At 42.5% G+C, this 18,750-nt stretch overlaps 1 protein-coding gene across 6 annotated transcripts in view; it reads left to right on the top strand.

Annotated features, from left to right (window-relative positions):
* Positions 1-16,869, top strand: part of Rad18 (RAD18 E3 ubiquitin protein ligase) — a 73,922-nt gene extending 57,053 nt beyond the window's left edge. For 4 of the 6 annotated variants that reach the window (XM_021164897.3, XM_021164899.3, XM_085840192.1 and 1 more), the window contains 2 exons: positions 8,101-8,163; positions 15,935-16,869. In XM_021164897.3, the coding sequence (XP_021020556.1) occupies positions 8,101-8,163; positions 15,935-16,034 (163 nt within the window). In that variant the 3' untranslated portion in view covers positions 16,035-16,869. The remainder of the gene's footprint in view (positions 1-8,100; positions 8,164-15,934) is intronic. The other 2 variants (XM_085840191.1, XM_021164900.3) reach the window with 1 other exon arrangement.
* Positions 16,870-18,750: the final 1,881 nt, after the last annotated feature.

Here is an 18,750-nt window from a genome sequence, read left to right on the forward strand (position 1 = left end):
CTTAGCCATTGGCATGTGTTTTCTAGTTTCATAGAATTTTTCTCCATTTTTCAATAATTTCTGAAAGAGCGATCTAGGAACTTGAAAGCCAGAGGAAAAAGCAACCCCCCCCCAACCTTATTACTACCTTTTTAGAAAACATTAAATTCTAACCTCTCTTAACTTCTGAGAGAAATGGAAAATAATGAAGATAGCTTAGGGAAAAATGACATGAGCCATTCATCTTCGTTGGCTCTGGGTAAGGTCAGGTGCACACATTGCTTAGTGAGGGAACCAGGAAGCACTTTCTAAGTAGCCAGTGTGCTCTCTTGCAGCTAGAAGGGTACAGATGGGTCGTGGTCTGACAATGTAAGGTGTGGCTTTTCTTGGGTGCTGCAGTGCTTGTCAGGGCAAGGACTGGGTATCCCTAATAGTTGGGGTTTGGGAATCCAGGAGAGCATGAGTTTGAGATGAAAGGTCAGAGAGCTGGAGTGTCCCTTCATGTTTCAGAGCTGATGGGTCTCTCAGGAAGTTCTTGGACTCAGGAGCTTTTGTGTTTCTGGGAGAGCCTCCTGAGTAGTTCTGTTATTCAAGACTACAGAGTAGTGAAGCCTTGTTCAGGAGGCCATGAGCTCTGTGAGCTTCAGGAGATGCTACTACTCTAGTACTGGTGGTGCTCTAAGGTGTATAATCTTAGCGACTTGGAGATGCAGAAATGACATAGCCAGGAGTCTTGTCTCTCAGCTATGCTGTGGGCTGTTGTAGTCCAGGCTGCCCTTTAATTCATGGTCATCTTCTTATTTCAGTCTCTTGAGTGCTAGTATTACAGATGGGCGCCATCATCTCCTAGTCAACTTTTTGAACTCTTGATTCCATCTGCTGAGAGACATGGGCATTATTACCATCACTAATGTCCTGTGTATGAGACTTTGTGTAGCTAGAATTTGAACTTTCAGAGTAAGATAGGATCTGTTAGAAGAGTTAATTTATTCAGAGACTCCCTTGACAACTGTGTACTTGCTATGGGCCTAACACACTGTTTGTGCATAGTAAGTGTGGGTCAAGGTTAGACATTCAGACTAAGAAAAAGATAGTTGGGTAAATACAATAAATGTGATTGGTGTTTTCATATGCAAGATATAGGATGCTGGGGGAAGGGCAGCTAATCTATCTACTGTGGGGACATCAGATTACTGGCATACCAAAGGATGCGAAAAGCTTTACTAAGTAAAGCAGAACTTTGGAGGCAAGAAGTGGAGAAAAGCATCGTTTCCAGTGAGATGGGGAAGCACGTAGCGTGTGTGTGGTGCAGTTAGCAGTGCTGGCCCCACAGTCAGACACCAGTGTACCGAGTCTGATGCTCTCCCACCAGGTAAACCGAACTGTTCAAAGTGGATTACTGCTTATCAAATACTTTCCAAACTTGGGAAATTTTTGTCCCAAAGATATGTCTGTGTGTGCTGTTTGATTCATAAAAATGGTTCAATTTTTAAATGTTGGCAGAATTAATTATTCATTGAGAAAAATGAACAAAAAGGAGTAGCGAGTGTGCTTTTAAGAACACTGAGAAAAGTTGTAGAGGCTGCAGGAACTCATAGTTCCTTCTGACAGGCAGTAACTGTTTGAATCAATATAAGCAGGTCTCCTAGGTGGTGGCCAGTTAACAGCTGACTCTAGTTTACTTTTTTAAAAAATCACAATCCCTTCATCCTTGTACTAGTGTAAAAAAATGGATGGGGCAAAAATGATTCGTCATTTACCACCTTTTGCTGTTGGAATTTTGTGTTTTTAACTGGTTGCTTGGGATCCGTTGTTACAGTCACTGCCACACTACTTGTCTTTTATCAGAAGAGCAGGTATTACAAGGTCTTAGAGACAGTGAGCCTGAGGAAAGGGTTAGCTAGGATAGAACACAAGTGTTTCAAAGTAGAAAGTTTGCTGAGGAGTCGTAAACACAGTATCTGCTTCTGTGGATGAAGGATGGAGCTCTGGGAGCTGGTGCCACTTCTCTAGAGGGATACTTACGCCTCTTGTTCACTCCATCCCAGGCACTCTCCCACTTCAGTGTGAGGATTTCCATCAGCCTGTATTTTAGACCACCACTGCCTTCCTGGTCTAAGAACTGAATGTTCAAGTTAGGTGAAGAACAGCCATGTGGGTGGGTTCAACTTCCCTGCAGTCGGTTGGTTTTAATTCTTACCTTAGCGTAATAACTAGATAGCATTCCATTATCTCTTCCTGGAATGGTTGTCTGGGCTCCTCATCAGTAGGCAAGGCGGAATTAATTTGTATGACGTCTCTGTCCTTTTCCCCTCTCACCCAGATACATTCTGGAACATGGGTACATAGTAAACTGCTGATTCTGCTTGCTTTTATTGATTTTACCAAGTAAGCATAACACATCACTCTTTATCCCAGGAATTCAACCATTATAGGTGATTGCTTTTGTTTGCAGAGGGTTTTTTAAAAATTGATTCTGCAGAAGCCAATTATAGAAGACTTAAAGATGACATTTTATGCTTTTCTTGCTGTGCTCAGCATATTTTAAAAGCATCATTTATAACCTATTATTGGGTTAAAAAACCCAATAATAGGTTATAAATAATAGGTTATTTATGACCTATTATTAATAATAAATATTTATAACCTATTATTAATAATAAATAATAGGTTATTTATAACCTATTATACTGCACATAAAATACTAAAATATATCAAGGATATTAGAAGCTCAGGGAAAATATGGTTTGGGAGGGATAGTTCTTTCACACATTTATGTTTTTTTAACAATTTTTTTATTAGATATTTTCTTCATTTACATTTCAAATGCTCTTCTGAAAGTCCCCAATACCCCCCACCCTCATCCCTGCTTCTTTGTTTGTTTGTTTTGTTTTGTTTTTCGAGACAGGGTTTCTCTTTACAGCTCTGGCTGTCCTAGAGCTCACTTTGTAGACCAGGCTGGCCTGGAACTCAGAAATCTGCCTGCCTCTGCCTCCCGAGTGCTGGGATTAAAGGTGTGCGCCACCACGCCCGGCTTCATCCCCGCTTCTTAAAGGAGCAAATTCTCAGAGAAGGTAAGTGAGTGACTGTGTTCCAGTCATGTCAGTGAGATTTAAAATTTGTGCCCTCCTTGGACAGATCATAGCCTGGAGTCATCCTGCTCATGCTGATACAGTGCAGGGCACTGGGTATCCTCCATTGGCACTGTTGGAAAGAGAACAGGATGGATTTAAGTGCAGCTGCTCTAGCTGAACAGAACACATGCAGTCTCAGTGCCATCTTATCCTTGTGTTGGACCTCTCCACTCCTATTGTCAGAGGCTTGCCATCCAGTTAGGCTACAGTGATAGGAAATGTTCATCCTTGGAATTTTGGTTATTCTATGATTCCCTGGCGATGGGGGGTGCAGGGTGCTGGGCATAGTCACCTCACATTGTGATCTCCCTGTCTTTTGGTTTGTGTATGAGATTTTCATTCCTCCGATAGTTCAAAATAAAACAAACCAAAGTGACACCTTGTGCTTTTGTTTCTTTGCCCATTTAACTAGAGAGATTTGGTACATATTTGAAATAGTCAATATCTGGGTAATTTAAGATGATTTCTGTGGTGATTTGAATAGGAATGGCCCTTATAGACTCAGGTGTTTGAATACTTGGCCCAGAGGGAGCGGCACTATTAGGAGGTATGGCCTTGTTGGAGTAGGTGTGCCAACCTTGTTGGCAGAAATGTGTCACACTAGGGGGTGGTCTTTGAGGTCTCCTATGCTCAAGCTCTGCCCAGTGTGGGAATCTGACCCCTTCTATAGAATTCTCAGCTCTTTCTCCAGCACCATGTTTGCCTGGATGCTGTCATGCTTCCCACCATAATGATAATGAACCATGAAACTGTGAGCCAGCCCCAATTAAATGTTTTCCTTTATAAGACTTGCCTTGATCGTGGCGACAGCAGTGAAACCCTAAGAAATCTTTTATATTAGGTAGTTGATATTTCAGAGATACTGCTTTTGTTTAAGTTTCAAGCTAAGCATAAGCATAAATATTTAATTCTATTTCAAACTTGAATTCTTACAGAGAGCCAAAACCCTCCAATATTTAGAAACAACTTATTGTGTTCTGGTTTCCTTAAAGAAAGAACATACTCCTCACATTCATAAGAGTTACTGGCCCAAAAGGAGTGCTTCTCTCCTTAATTCAGCGTTTCCAACTCTTTCCTTCAGTAGACTTAGAAAATAGTAGTATTTTGATAGTGTGCCAATTTAAAAAAAAAAAAAGTGATGCTGGAGCCTGGAGGTACCTACCATGCCATGGGCTTCAGCTACCTACAGTTGTGTGCTGAGAGTTAGTTCCTGGTATACCAGCAATCCCTGTGGGTTAGGGAGCGCACACTGCTTAGGAGCTGTGCTGTTACCTGCTTCCCTAGTGTACCATTGAGTAGTGGCCAGGGAGAGTGTCTGTGGTCGCGTAGACTCCTACTGCCTTAGGTAGGAGGACAGCAGCAACATTTGATGTCTCCCCAGTTTCTGAGAAGGGTCCATTGAAAGAGGTGGATGTGACTTAATTCCACAAGCCCCAACAATAGTAAAGCTCTTAGTTCTTCAGTTCTCCAAGTTCTCAGAAAGCACCAAGGCCAGATGAATAAAGTTTGAGAGTGTTGAAGTGGAATGGAACAAACAGTTGAGATATTAGAACTAGCAAGTTCATGGGTTTCCCCAGCCCATCACTTTTGTGTAACAGCAAAGAAAGCACAGTGAAAGATGTAGTGTTTTTAAAAGAATAATCAGTTCATGTATTAAACATATGGTTTTCTTCTAACAGCAAGACTGCCAACTCTTCCCCTGGTTAGAAACCTTGCTTTAGGATCCAGAGGCAGGCATGCTCCTCGTGGCTGAGAAGCATGAGATAGAGAACACATTGCTTGCATGTAGAAAGGGGTAGGAGCAAAGATTAGAAGAGGGGAGCAGACTGACTGTTGCTTGAATGAAATTTGAGTTTGCTTGGTCAACCTCCCTAGGTTAGTTGGTCATTTTGGTGGTTTGAATAAGAATGGCCCCTATAGATTCCTGTGTTTGAATGCTTGGCCATAGGGAGTGGCACTATTAGGAGGTGTGGTCTGTATGCCACTCTGGAGGTGGGGCTTTGGGGTCTCATAAATGTTCAAGTTCCTCCCAGTTTGAAGCACAGCCACCTTCTGTTGTCTGTAGATTAAGCTGTAGAACGTTTGTCTCTTCCAGCACCTTGTCCGACTGCAAGCTGCCATGCCTCCCTGACTGTAAGCCAGCCCTAATTAAATGTTTCCTCATAAGAACTGCCTTGGTCATGGTGTCTCTTCACAGCAATGGAAACCCAAACTGTGTCTATTCATGCATTGGGATTAATTTTTAAGCTAAATGTGAACTTCATTGTTGTTGTTTTATAAGATTGGATAAACACATTCTTTTTATTACCTGTCATCTGAGGCCTTGTCATCTTAATTTTCTAGCTCTGGAGCCTACTAAGCTCTTCTTAGCTGATGTTTATGAAGTTTGCAGTTGGTTATCTAGTAAAACTTTATTGATAGAAATGTAGGGAGGTGTGAATAGTACCACGTTACAGATGAAGAGGATTTGAGTTCCTACTTCCTCTGGCTGAAGCAACATGGTTGGTGGAAAGAAAATGAGCTTGGTATTCCTGTTCCCCTCTCCGCCCCTTTTTTTTTTTTCTTTCTGATCCTCTGTCCATCTTGCAGATGGTAAGAAACGTAGAACAGGTCTGCATTAAAGCTAGTATGTAAGGTAATTGTCACAGTGGTTGCTAATAGTAGTTACTCAGAAAAATGGTGCCCTTTATCATCACTGAATTTTGTAAAAAAAAAAAAAATCCATAAGTGCTATTTTATTATGCCACTACTAATAGTTATTAATATTAATATTCCACTACTAGAGTATTTTGCATGTAGACTATTGGCTCACCCTAAAGAACAGATTACTAGAAATCACTCTTTGAGAAGGATTCCTGCTGGTGGAGCAGCATTTACTGAAAGGTTTACTGGCAGGTTTCGTACCCTTTCATTGAATACTTGATTTGTAGTAAAGGAGGTTGTTTTCTTTTTAGTGGTGCATATTCTTAACCACATTCAAATTATTGCTACAGTGAAGACACTTGGAGGCAGGTAACTATTAGATAATAGAAAATTCCACTTGTAAGTAATCTTTAATCCACGGGATTTTTTATAGCAGATATTTGTGTTTTTCCTACTGGTACCCTTTGTACCGGCCAAGCTAGATAATTAGGCTCTGATGAGTTTGCACCTGGTGTCATAGAAACAGTGGGAATCAAAGGTTAAAGTGGTGCATGTGGTGCTCAAGAGTCCTGGGCAAATTGAAACAGTGCTGCGACAGTGTTTTGGAAAGTCCAGGCTCAAAGCTGGTTTATGAAAATAGGCAACATTGACTGACCACTCACTCCGTGCCAACCTCTGTCCTTACCATCTAGTGTGCTGTATTGATCATCTTTAAAATATCCCAGCCGGGCGTGGTGGCGCACGCCTTTAATCCCAGCACTTGGGAGGCAGAGGCAGGCGGATTTCTGAGTTCGAGGCCAGCCTGGTCTACAAAGTGAGTTCCAGGACAGCCAGGACTATACAGAGAAACCCTGTCTCGAAAAACCAAAAAAAAAAAAAATAAAATAAAATAAAATATCCCTACAAAATATGTGTCCTGACTCTATAGATACAGGCTTTGAGGTTTAGAAGGGTTTCAGAACTTGCCTGAGGTTGCACATTCAGGGACAGGAACAGGAGTCCCAGCTTAGCAATGCTGACAGTAAGTCTATGCATGTGCACCCCACCCGCCAGGTAACTATACATCACAGCTTTGCAGGATATTTGACATCTTTTCAACTGTGGAAATCTACTGTTGTATGAAATTGTATGCTATAGAGGAAATATGCAAATAGCTTTCTCTTTAAAAGTAATGTTCAGAGAGCAATGATGAAATTCTCAGTTATTCCAAGGTACATGTACATATAAATGCATCAGCTTATTTTTCTCTAGTTTAAGCTGAGATTAAGGTCAAAAGGTATGAAAAATTGAGCCTTCTAAAATCTTGCAGAACCCAGCTTGGGAATTTAGAATTTAAAATTCATATAATATTCAATGAGGCTTTCTCACGTGTGATCTCTATACTGCGCATGATAGCTGGACAGATGATGACATCAGAGGCACAATCTGAATACTCGTCCATAGTTCTGTTGTAACTTTCATGTGCAAGACCTCTTGTTTCTTCAGCTTCCCAGATTACAATCTTCTAACAGTTGCAAGCCTAGCTGGTGAGAGCTAGGAGCGACGATGACGTTGATGCAGATGTTCCTTGTTTTAGATGTAAATAAATAAAGGTTTCTAAAGTAACCTTTATTGATGAGATGGGAACGAGATGCTAAAGCCTTCAGACAGTTTTTCTTTTAAAGGAATAATTCATGCCTCCCCGACAGCCTTGTTTTCTGTGCACCACTGGAGAGTGTGGCATTTTAAGCTAGGTCGCATTTCTATAACACACTTTCATTATTAGCTTGGCTCTCTAGCATTATGCTTCACTTTATGTTGGTTACCAAGAGACTAAAAGCCACTTAGAGAGTTATCGCTTATGAATCTCATCACTAGAACTTAGTTTTTAAAGCACATTTTTTTCTCTTTTCCTTTTTGATAGTGCTGGGAACTGATAAAATGTGATTTGATCTTTGATTGGCATAAGAGATTAAAGAGTTTCATGTTGCTGCTCTGTCTAGACTCAGGTTTTGTGTTGAGGGATTTATTTAAGCTTTCTTCATAGTTTTCATTATTGCTAATTCATGACAGCTTTTACAGCTTTTTTGAAACTTATTTGGCATATAATTGAGGTGAAGTTGCACATAGGAATGTGTCTGTGCAACCATCCTCACAGTGTACATGGTGAACATGTCCACTGTTCTGTATCCCTGTGCATGGTGAACATGCCCACTGTTCCGTATCCCTGTGGATGGTGAACATGCCCACCATTCAGTGTCACTTGTGCCACTTTGCCCATCTCCCAGTCCCCATCGCCCAGGGCTCAGGTTTGGATTAGGACAGAACTCACAAGGTGTGGCATTGCTGACACATGTCCTTTTAGTTCCAGTTCAGACATCATAAGAGATCTTCTGGAAGAAGAGGAAGCCTGGGAAGCGGCACACAAGTGAGTTCCCACGATCAGCAAACGTGTGTACTTCGGCCTGAGAAATGAGAATTCTTTAGAGCTGATTTCTATACAAACATTTGTGCTTTCGGCTGTAAGAGAATACCAATCCAGATGGAAGGCTCTGCCCTGTTTCTTGTTTGTATGTTCTTTCTCACTGTGGAACTGGAGTCCTCACATAACAACAAGTTACTTGTGTGATGTCAGGTCTATGTCCACATTATTTCTTTGGACAGTGTTAGTCTGTTAAGCAAAGTCTCAGAGCAAATAAATATCCTCCCCATGTCTGAGGTGACTGTCTCTTTCTGCTTCTTTCTTCCCACCTTGTCTGGAGCCACTCTCTTTGTCCTTTTTCTTACACAGACAGCCACTCCCTCTCAACTGGGTCTTTCTCATTTTGTTCTCAGTGTGCAGTGGGAACCTTTGTGTAGCCGCAGGTAATTCTCCTCCTGTAGGTGATGTCAACTTGCAGTTTGTTTCTTTATCTTCCATTTTCGCCCTTTGAAGGCCTCCAGACTGCTAAATCCAGAGGTCATTTTCAGAATTCACTTTCCTTGCCTCATTAGCAGTACTTTCATACCAAGCAGAAAGATCAGAAATTCAAAGTCCTTCTCAGCAAGTGTCAAGTTTGAGGCCAGCATGGCCTACATGAGACTCCGTCTTATAAATGATGATGATGGTGGCAGCTACATGAGACCCTGTCTTAAAGGAGGAGGTGGTGGTGATGGTGGTGGCGGTGGTGATGTTTTTAAGATAAATAGAACAAATTTAAAGTGGATTAAAATGCTGCAATAGAAGATATCTGGATAACACCAGAAGACAGAGATGATGGAATAGAGAAATGACAACAAAGAAAGCGCCACACATACTCTGCTTTGTGGGTGACTACAGGCATGGATTATACAACCACACCAGAGTCAGACACTGTAGAACAGATTGAAAGAGATAGATACTGTGTGCCTTTGCTTTCCTTACAAGGAACGATTTTATAATTCTAAGACACCGATACATTGAAAACAAAAGAATAGAAAAAGATATGCCATAGACATTTCAAACAGGACTAACATGTTACTGTCAGACAAGGAGACTTAAAGGTAAAAACTGTAATAGAGTCAAAGACATTTATAATGCTTGAGAAGGTCAATCTATCAAGAAGACAAAATGATTGAGAACATGTATACATGTAACAAGAGTCACAGACTACATGAGGCTAAAGATGATGGCATGGAAAGCCACCACACACAACAGGGAGAAAAATTTCGCTATCACCACCACTTCTCCTCAAGCAATCAAAAAGCAAGAACCTATTGCCGTGGACTCTGCCGTGTCCTCATCACATCCTTCGTGGAGAGCGGGCCATGGGCTGCAGTGAGCTGCAGATCTGCGTGCTGATGCTGCTCCACTCTCCAGTGTCCTCCTGCCTTCCTCAGAATAGTGTGGTAAAGCAGGAAAACGGCAGTTCTCTGGCTCTGTGAGCCTTTGATGGCCTCCAGGAGCAAGCTAGCGCCTCTCTGCATTTCTGTCAGGAGTGGCCTTCAGACACAGACCTCCCTGGGATCTCAGTCTCTTCTTTCTGTCTTGTTTAGTTTTGCCTTTCATTTTCTAGGTACTGTTCTCAAAGTGCAGTTTTTAGTTTTGATGAAATGTATAATGTCTGTTTTATTATTTTTGTCCAACCTAGGAAACCTTTTCCCAACCCAAAATCAGCAAGATTTTTTTCTTTTTGTTTTTATGGCTTAGAAGTATTAGGTTTTGCATGAAGGTTTGTAAGCGATTTCAGGAACATTTCTAAGACTGTCGTAAGGTGTGGAGATGACCGTGGTTCAGTACTTCTTTTTGGCATGAGGTTTTCCCATTGCTACAGCACTAGGTATTGAAGAGATGACCCATGTCTGTTTCATATGTGTGTGTACATTTGTTTCTGGAATCACCTTTGTGTTCTATTGCATAAAGATACCTTTTAAATACTTTGTTAGTTGCTGTTCAGTAATGTTTTAAATCAGTAATGTGACTTTTAAAATAAATGCAATGGTTTATACTAGAGTTTAGTTGTTGTTGTTGTATTTCTTTTGATAAATGTATAAGGTGGCAGAGGAAGGGATAACACATTCCCTGGCAGTGTAGCTGCTATGGCCTGGTATAAAGTTGAGATGAGCCTGGGACCAGGCTGCCTGTGCTTATTTCACCTTGACATGTAGGTTCTGCTGAGCTCTTCTGGTCTTTGAATCTGTGATGACCCATTGTAGAGTGGGACTATCCTGGTAAAGAGTGTCGAAGTCTTAGCATCCACACAGGACTCTAGCATCACATACTAGGTGGCTTAAACCATAGAATTGCGTTTTTCCACAGCTCTAGAGGCTGGAAGTCCAATGTCAAGGTAGTGATTGAATTGATGACTGAATACTACTCTACCCAGAAAGTGTACAAAGTACAAATTTAAAAACACATCCTCAGAGTTCAAACAAACCCTTCTCATCTATTTGTGTGCATGATACTTCTTTCTCCAAACACCATCTCTGGATTGGCTCTATTGGTATACCCTCTGAGTGGGAGTTTGGCCAAGGTTAAACTTTATTCTTTTATTAAACTGCTGTAGCACTGGGTTGAGGTTAGCAAACCATGGCCTATGAGCCAGATCTGCTCCACTGTCTGATTTTGTTAATAAAGATTTTTTTTTTTAAGAACATAGCCATACATTCCTTTAGCCATTGGTTCACATTGCTTCTTTGTTGTTCCGTGTTACAACAGAGTCAAGTAGTTGCAGGAGACTGAGTTATTAAAGCCCTAAGTGCTTAGGCCACTAAAGAAATTTTGCTAGCCCTTATTCTAAATCAGAAGAATTTAAACCATTTGGTTAAGTACACTACTGGCTGACAACTTTTACTATGACCCACCCTGGCAAAAGAGGGGAAGCATTAGGAATCCCTGCAAGTTTTATAAAAATGTCTTTAGCCCTCTTGCATCTGACCCTTCTGGGCAAGAAGACTGGATAAATGTGGGAGATCATTTAAACAGAGGTGACATTCAAACTAATAGGAAAGGGCACACTGATTTTGTGGAGGGGAAGGGTACTAACATAGATGCCTGAACAGAGGACCTTGTAGACAGAAAGAGAATGGTGGACTCTGACCTTCAAAGCAATCCATGGAAGGCTCCTCGCCCTGAAAAATGCCACTGTGAGAGGCTCCCAGATGGCAGCAGCTGCCTTAGGTTTTCCTGCCTGCGTTCCTGTGAGATGACCAGGAACATCATTTGATCTTCACTCATCGTGGCCGCCTCCTCCGCTGTTGAGCAGCTCCTGCCCTATCTCCCCAGAAGCCTGTTCTTCCTCCAGATGAGGGCGATCTCACCATTCTCACACTGTTGCTCAGGCGGCTCACCCCACAGGTGGCGTGGACACATGAGATGGGTTGTACTGGTGCTCCAGACAGTCTTAAAAAACTAGGAGTGGATTTGGTTATTTGAACTGAGTAAGAAATTATCTTAATGTATACTAACTGGCCCGACAGTCTTGTAGGAAGTGTCATCAACCCTTGTACCCCAGTTGGTGTTGATGCCATTTTGTGGGAAACCAGCAGTTATAAATACCACTTTCTCTTCAGGAATGCTACTTGTATGAAAGCCAGGTGTTAATGTCCCTTCCTCCCAGAAACACGACTAACACACTAGTGGTAATCATTACCAATTTGTAAGAAATCAAAGAAACACCACCGGTAGATCATGAGGCCCCTAGATAATTATGGAGAGCTCTCCAGATCAAAGCTGCCTTTTGTTACTTGGGGAAAGCTTTCTGAAGAATGTGAATGGTAGTGTATGCATACCCTGCTGTTCCTAAAATAAGAACCATCCAATTCTTTGCCTTGTCCTTAGCTTGGGTGAGTGTTACTGTCTTGCCTCTGGAAGGCATTGAGACACTGGAGATTCTGTGTGGCTTTCTGAGGTAGCCACTGAAGGCTTATAGCATCGTTCTGCTTGTTGGGTCTAAGACCCTGGCCTCATACTTGGGTTTACTATTGCAAATTCATCTCATCCTGCTCCTAGACTTTTTTTTTTTTTTTTTTTTTTTTGGGTTTTTCGAGACAGGGTTTCTCTGTGTAGCCCTGGCTGTCCTGGCACTCACTTTGTAGACCAGGCTGGCCTCGAACTCAGAAATCCGCCTGCCTCTGCCTCCCGAGTGCTGGGACTAAAGGCGTGCGCCACCACGCCCGGCTTGCTCCTAGACTTTTAGTTAAACACTCTGTGAGACAAATAGTGTACTAACGCCAATTTCTGTCAGCTGGTCACAGTGACTGACGAACCTCGGTTTCCCAGAAGACCACGCTGGTACAGAAACTGGGTAGATATTGATGGGAGACATATGTCTGTAAGAGGCTTGCTCTTCTGTTTGTGCTGACTGCTCTTGGTGAGCGTGTGTCTAGGCCATTTTGTGATAAGTAGCATTGGAAGACTTCCTGCTGAGAAACAGGAGAAGACAAAGTACTGGCGTTAAAAAGTTTCCCAACACAATGCTTGCCTGTTCTGGTGTTGCCTGGTGGGAACCAGGCTTGGAGCAGCTCAGATGTCTCGGATGCTCTCTGCCTCTGCCTGTGCTACAACACAAAACTACTTTCTGCAGAAGCCTGTCGCCCTCTCGTTTGCCCTCGGCTCTCTTAGGCCTTTCCTAATTCTTGACGTATTCTTGACGCCTTCAGATCTATGAGAACCAACAACAGTGTTTCCATGTCGTACTTTCTGTTCATGGTCCCCTTGTGGTGTATTTCCTCCTCCGCATGTTAAGTGGCTGCAGATTGGCAGCCGGTGGTCGGGCTTGTATGATGTAAGGAGCTTCCTTGATATTGCTTATGTTGTTTCTTAGCTGTATTGGCCACCAGTCCTCTTAGCTTTTGTCTGTGATGTCTCTTCTCAGCTTTCATCTTTAAGAGCTGTTTTTGCTGGGAGCGGCTTCTAGGTTGACAGGTTTTCTTCTGGCACTTTCAAGTCACCACTGCAACACCTCAAGGCCTGTCTGGTTTGTGATGCGAAGCCTACTGGAAATCTTATTTATCCCTCTATGGGATGTCCTTTTTCTCTGTCTGCCTTCAAAGATTTTCAGCACTTTGAATATGTATCTAGGTGTTTTCTGTTTGTTATTTGTTAATGGGGGCAGGGCTAACTAACCACCTTTCGTCTATTTGATGTCTTTAATTGATTTTTAGAAAACTCAGTATTGTAATTAATTTTATAGTCATTTCTTCTTCAGGGATTCTAGTCATGTACACACACATACAATTTTTTTCTCTGTTTTAGTTTGGACTTAAAATTTTTATTATACGTGTGTATACTTATACGTGTATAAGTGTATACTTTACTTATACGTGTGTATGTGTGTAAGAGAGGGTGTCTGTGTCATGTGTGTGCAGGTTGCGGGTGAAGAGAGCATTGAATCCCCGGAACTGGAGTTAAAGGTGGTTAAGAGCTCCATTCTGTGTTCAGGAGCAAGCGCTCTTAACCACTGAGCCATCTCTTCAGCCCCCAGTTTGATGGCTTTTGCTGACATATCTTTTAAATGTACTGAATCATTCGTCAGTTTCATACTTTATACGTATTTGTCCTTTAAAGAAGCATTTCTCCTCTGATGCTGTAGAACTTTTCAGTGTTTCCATTTGATTTGTTCATATCATTTCCACGTCTGTGGGAGTCCTCTGGATGTTCCTTTCCTTTTGTGTCAGAGCCCTCAGTGTATATCACTGGTCATAGTTACGTTTGAGGTCATGTGGTCTGGTGGGCCCAGTATTTGGGCTGCCTCTGCATCAGTTGCTTTGTGCATGACAGTAGGGTCTCTTTCTTGATTGTTCTTTGTCTTCATTTTTAGCCTAAGACTGAACATCCTGTGTAGGATGCCTGAGATGGAGCTAAATAATGTTTGTGCCTAGAAAAGAGCCTACTTCTGTCTGACCATTAATGTGGGGAGTTGAGCCAGGCGATCTGGGAGTTGGCCTGGTTGGGTTTTAGTGGTTGCTCTGACTGCCTTAGCCAAAGAATCCGTGAGATAGATCATCAGCTCTTGTTTTTCCATCAGAGACTCAGAGACTTTTGTCTGAGTTCCAGGGACCAGTGCATTCCTGTTCTTCCCAGAAGAGAGCATCCTGGGAGGGAGACATGCGTTCTGCCTCCCTCCTGCTGTCTCAGTAGGCACTCCTGTTTCTGGCCTGCTTTAGGCTTCCTCTTGAGTACCCAGCAGAAGAGTAAGGCTTATTTATAAGTGCGTGTGGACTCACATGTTTGTCCTGTACTTAAGAAACCAAACCAGCCTGGCCTACATTGTTTTCAGGTGAGCCAGAGCTACATAATAAGACTCTATCTCAACAAAACAAACAATAGCAGCAACAAAGTTAATGGTTAAAAATAAATAATATGTGCTTAGTATATTAAAGCCCAGGATTCCTTCCATTCCCAACATCAGAATAAACGAAGAAAGAAAAAACTCCCAAGTTTAGCTTAGTGCACAGCATCACAGCATCCCTCTTGCTCCCTTCCTCCTTCCTCCTTCCTCCTTCCTCCTTCCTCCTTCCTCCTTCCTCCTTCCTCCCTCCTCTCTCTCTCTCTCTCTCTCTCTCTCTCTCTCTCTCTCTCTCTTTCTCTCTCTCCCCCTCCCTCCCTCCCTCCCTCTCTCTCTCTGTCTGTCTGTCTCTGTCATTATCTGATGTTCTGCCCAAAGTGGTGAGGGAATTTGTGTGGCCCATCTATCTGTGGAGGGGGACTTGTTTTTTTCTTTGGGTTTTGTTTGGTGTGTGTGTGTGTGTGTGTGTGTGAGTCAGAGAGACAGACAGGATTTCTCACTGGCCTAGAACTCAATAAATAAGTTAGGCCTGCTTTCAGTGAGCCTCAGCCCAGGGCTCTAGCCACCTATCCACCTCCCAGTCCTGGGATTCCAAGTTCTTGACTTTTTAATGTAGGTTTGTCCTAGTGAAGGTTTCTGGCTACTCTTATAAAGGAAGGCGTTTAATTGGGGCGGGCTTACAGTTTCAGAGGTTTAGTCTGTTATCATGGCAGGAAGCATGGCAGCATGCAGGCAGACATGGTGCTGGAGAAGTAGCTGAGAGTTCTACATCTGAACCTGTAGGCAACAGGAAAAGGGCCAACACTGGGCCTGCCTGGGGCTTTTGAAACCTCAAAGCCCACCCCCCCCACCCAGTGATACCCTTCCTCCTACAAGGCCACACCTCTTAATCCTTCTCAAGCACTGCTACTACCCGATGACTAAGCATTCATTTCTGGGAGCCTCTGGGAGCCATTCTTAATCAGACCACCACTGAGGGCTAGGGAAGGAACTCAACATTTCCACGACTTAGCTATCTCCCTAGCTCTGTTATTTTGAGACCAAGTCTAGATATAGTATTTGTACTTTCTTCCAGGATAGCCTAGAACTCACAATGTAGGCCAGGATGTAGTCAAAACCACCTTTTCCTTCCTCTGCCTCCCAAGTACTAGAATTATAGGTATACCACTCAGCTTTTTACTCAGGTATGTACACAGCTTTTTAAAGCTACGGGTCTTTGATTCAAGGGAAAGACCCTTTGTTTTCTTTGGTCCTTATAAAGTCATTGTTCTCATACTTAACAAAATAAGAATGATATAGTAACAATTCAAATTATAGGTTTGTCTTTAGAAGAGAGGCAGCTGTGGGTTTTAACGAAGTCATGAATGTGAAAGTAACTGCTTAGTATACTAGGAGTTCCCACAGAGTAATGACCGTTGTTTTCTGATATGCCATTTCTTTTCTTGTTTTCAGAAATGATCAAAACAGAGAAGTAAGCCCACAACAGACTCGCCGCACTAGAGCCACTGAATGTGTTGAGATTGAACCAAGAAACAAGAGGAATAAGAATTAGTATGGGCTTTGTGCCAGCTTTTCCGTACAGTGACCTGAATATGATATTGTTATTGCCATGTATGGTTTCATATTTAACAATATCCAAGGAAGACTTTTAAGTCTAAATGTAATAGTTAATTTATTTTCATTCTTCTTTGCCTTCCTGAACACAACAACAACAAAACAAACACACACACAACAAAAAAACAAAACGTGACATGTTCTGAAATGACTCTTCTTAGTCAGTTGGTTCCTTCCTTTCCTTTAAGACATTTCTCCCCTAAAATCATACTCACCAGCTTTGCACAGAGTATACATTCCTTAGCAGGAGCGTTTTCCTTGGTTTGACTTCTCTATTTCAGGATGTTTTTAAGTCATTTTTTAGGTTTTTCCGCTGGGGAACAAACCTCGGAAGCAGCTTTTCATCCTCTTGACAGTTGCAAGCCTGCCGCTGAGAGTGTGCATGCTCTTGTCCTAGCCACACACCCTTGGTGGGAGCGCCTGCTGCCAGGCCACCAGCAGTTACTGCTTAGTACCCAAGTTGAATGCGTTTGTTAGACACACCTGTGTTTACTTATAGACTAGGTTTATAATGGGGAGGGGGTCATTTTATGGTTTTTGAAAAGCTGGGGAAGTGGGGAAGTTACAGCTGTGCTTTAAGGGCGCAGGCTCAATGACTGAAGCATATGTATGTCTTTCTGAAGTGGCACTTAAAAGTTATCACTCTTAGTGTTCTTCCCCTGGGGTCAGGCAGATCTCGAACACTTTGAATCCCAGCTGTTAAACAAACAAACAAAAAAGTGAAATAAATGTTATTTATCAATGGATATACAATGTGTAATGTCTTTGAAACAGTGGCTTGTGAGTATTTGAATAGAGCCTATAAAATTTCATACTTTATTTGTCATAAAATTTGTTTCTGTGTGGAAAATGCCTTTACTTCCCAGTTTTACCTGCCCTATGTCAATCCCTCAGACACGTGATCTTTCACTCACCACAGCACATACGGCTGTGTTACTACAACGAGTCTGTTTGTGATGGGAAAACTGGCCCCTCTCTCCAGAGAGTAGCTCTGTGGACATGGGCTTGTTGGTGTGCTTTGGAACCTCTGGCATATACATTTCTCTCTCTCCCCGTGTGTGTGTATGTATGTGTGTGTGTATGTATATGTATATATATATATACATACACACACACATATAACTGTTTAGCTCCTATATAACTATATTTTGTTACCATTATGAGTTGCAGTGTAAATATCTGTGTATTTGATGGCCTTGCGTGTGTCTGTCTGTCTCTGTCTGTGTGTGTGTGGGGGGGTGGCATCTCATGGCAAGAGTTGAATGTTTTCACACTGGCACTGCCATTGGTTTTCCTTGTGTGTTCTCTGAGTTTGGGAAATGGACAGCAAGACCACGTACTGCGTCTTATCTGAAATAAGTGAGCAGAGGTTAGCATTAACGTGTTTTATATCTCTGAGTTACCAGATGTTAGGCTATAGTGAAAGCTGTTTCCTTAAAGATGACATAATCTGCCATCCATTATACTGGAAGCAGTTACTGGTATGTCTGTGGGAACCCAGCATGTGAGTTCAGATAGCAAGCTGTCAGTCACAGAACTGAGGAGTTGGGATGGAATGATGGCGAGCATTCATTCCATTGTGAAAACAGTTCTCAGCGGAACAGACAGGAGAGCTTGTTCCTCAAGGACAGATGAGCACAAATGGATATGTTTGGTTTATTATGCCAGAGAGGCTTGGAGGAGTGCTACCATGTGGGCAGGGGCCTGGGCTTCTGTCAAGCACTGTCCTCCTTATCACAGTGAGCATTGATTTTCCTCCTGGTTCTAGGGGCTGGAAGGCCAGATCAATAGGCTGTCTCCTGAGGCCTCTCTCCTTTGCTCGGGGACAGCTGCCGTCTCAGTGTCCTTAGTTGTTCTCTCCTCTGTGCACATGCGTCTGTGTCTCATCTCTTCCTGCAAGGACACCAGTCATGCTGGATCACACCCTTCCTGTGACCTCATTTTACTTTATCTTTTTAATGAGTCTCTAAATACAGCCTTGCTGTTAGGACTCGCTTCATTTATGTCTGGGGCCTGTAAGAGTTATCTAGGAGTTATCTAGGCCAGGGTTCTCAAACTTCTAATGCTGTGACCCTTTAATACACTTCCTCACATTGTAGTGACCCCCAACCATAAAATTGTTTTTCACTGCCACTAGATAGCTGTAAATTTGGTTACCATTATGAGTTGCATTATAAATATCTGTGGGTTTGATGAGCCCTGTGAAAGGCTTTCTAGATCCCCAAAGGGGTTGCAACCCACAGATTGAGAACTGCTGGTCTAGCCTGACATCACAGTGGTACCAAAATGAAGAATAAAAAGAAGAACTAAATGGCCAGTGCATTTATGACCTCTGTATGTGCATGGAAGAGAAGTGTACCTACTTAGCAAAGACTGGGGAGCCCAGTGCACAGGTTAGATCCAGAATTGAACGTGATAAGCTCCTAATTATAAAATTTTCCTTAGTAAAATGTCAATCTTTACCCAGCTTCTGACCTTCACCGGCCATGCAGTCCCTTTCCTCTAACTGTCCTCAAGGTAACTGTCGTCAGTTATACTGGCTCAGAATAGCAGGGACACATAAGGTTTAGGTGAATGGGCAGATGCTGGTGAGCTGGGGAAAGGACGTTCAGGTGGCTCTAATGTGTCAGGCCTTCCTACTTTGTAATCTTTTT

This window comes from Mus caroli, unplaced genomic scaffold (assembly GCF_978045245.1).
Source record: "Mus caroli unplaced genomic scaffold, Mus_caroli_1 scaffold_7, whole genome shotgun sequence".
Classification (NCBI taxonomy): Eukaryota; Metazoa; Chordata; class Mammalia; order Rodentia; family Muridae; genus Mus; species Mus caroli.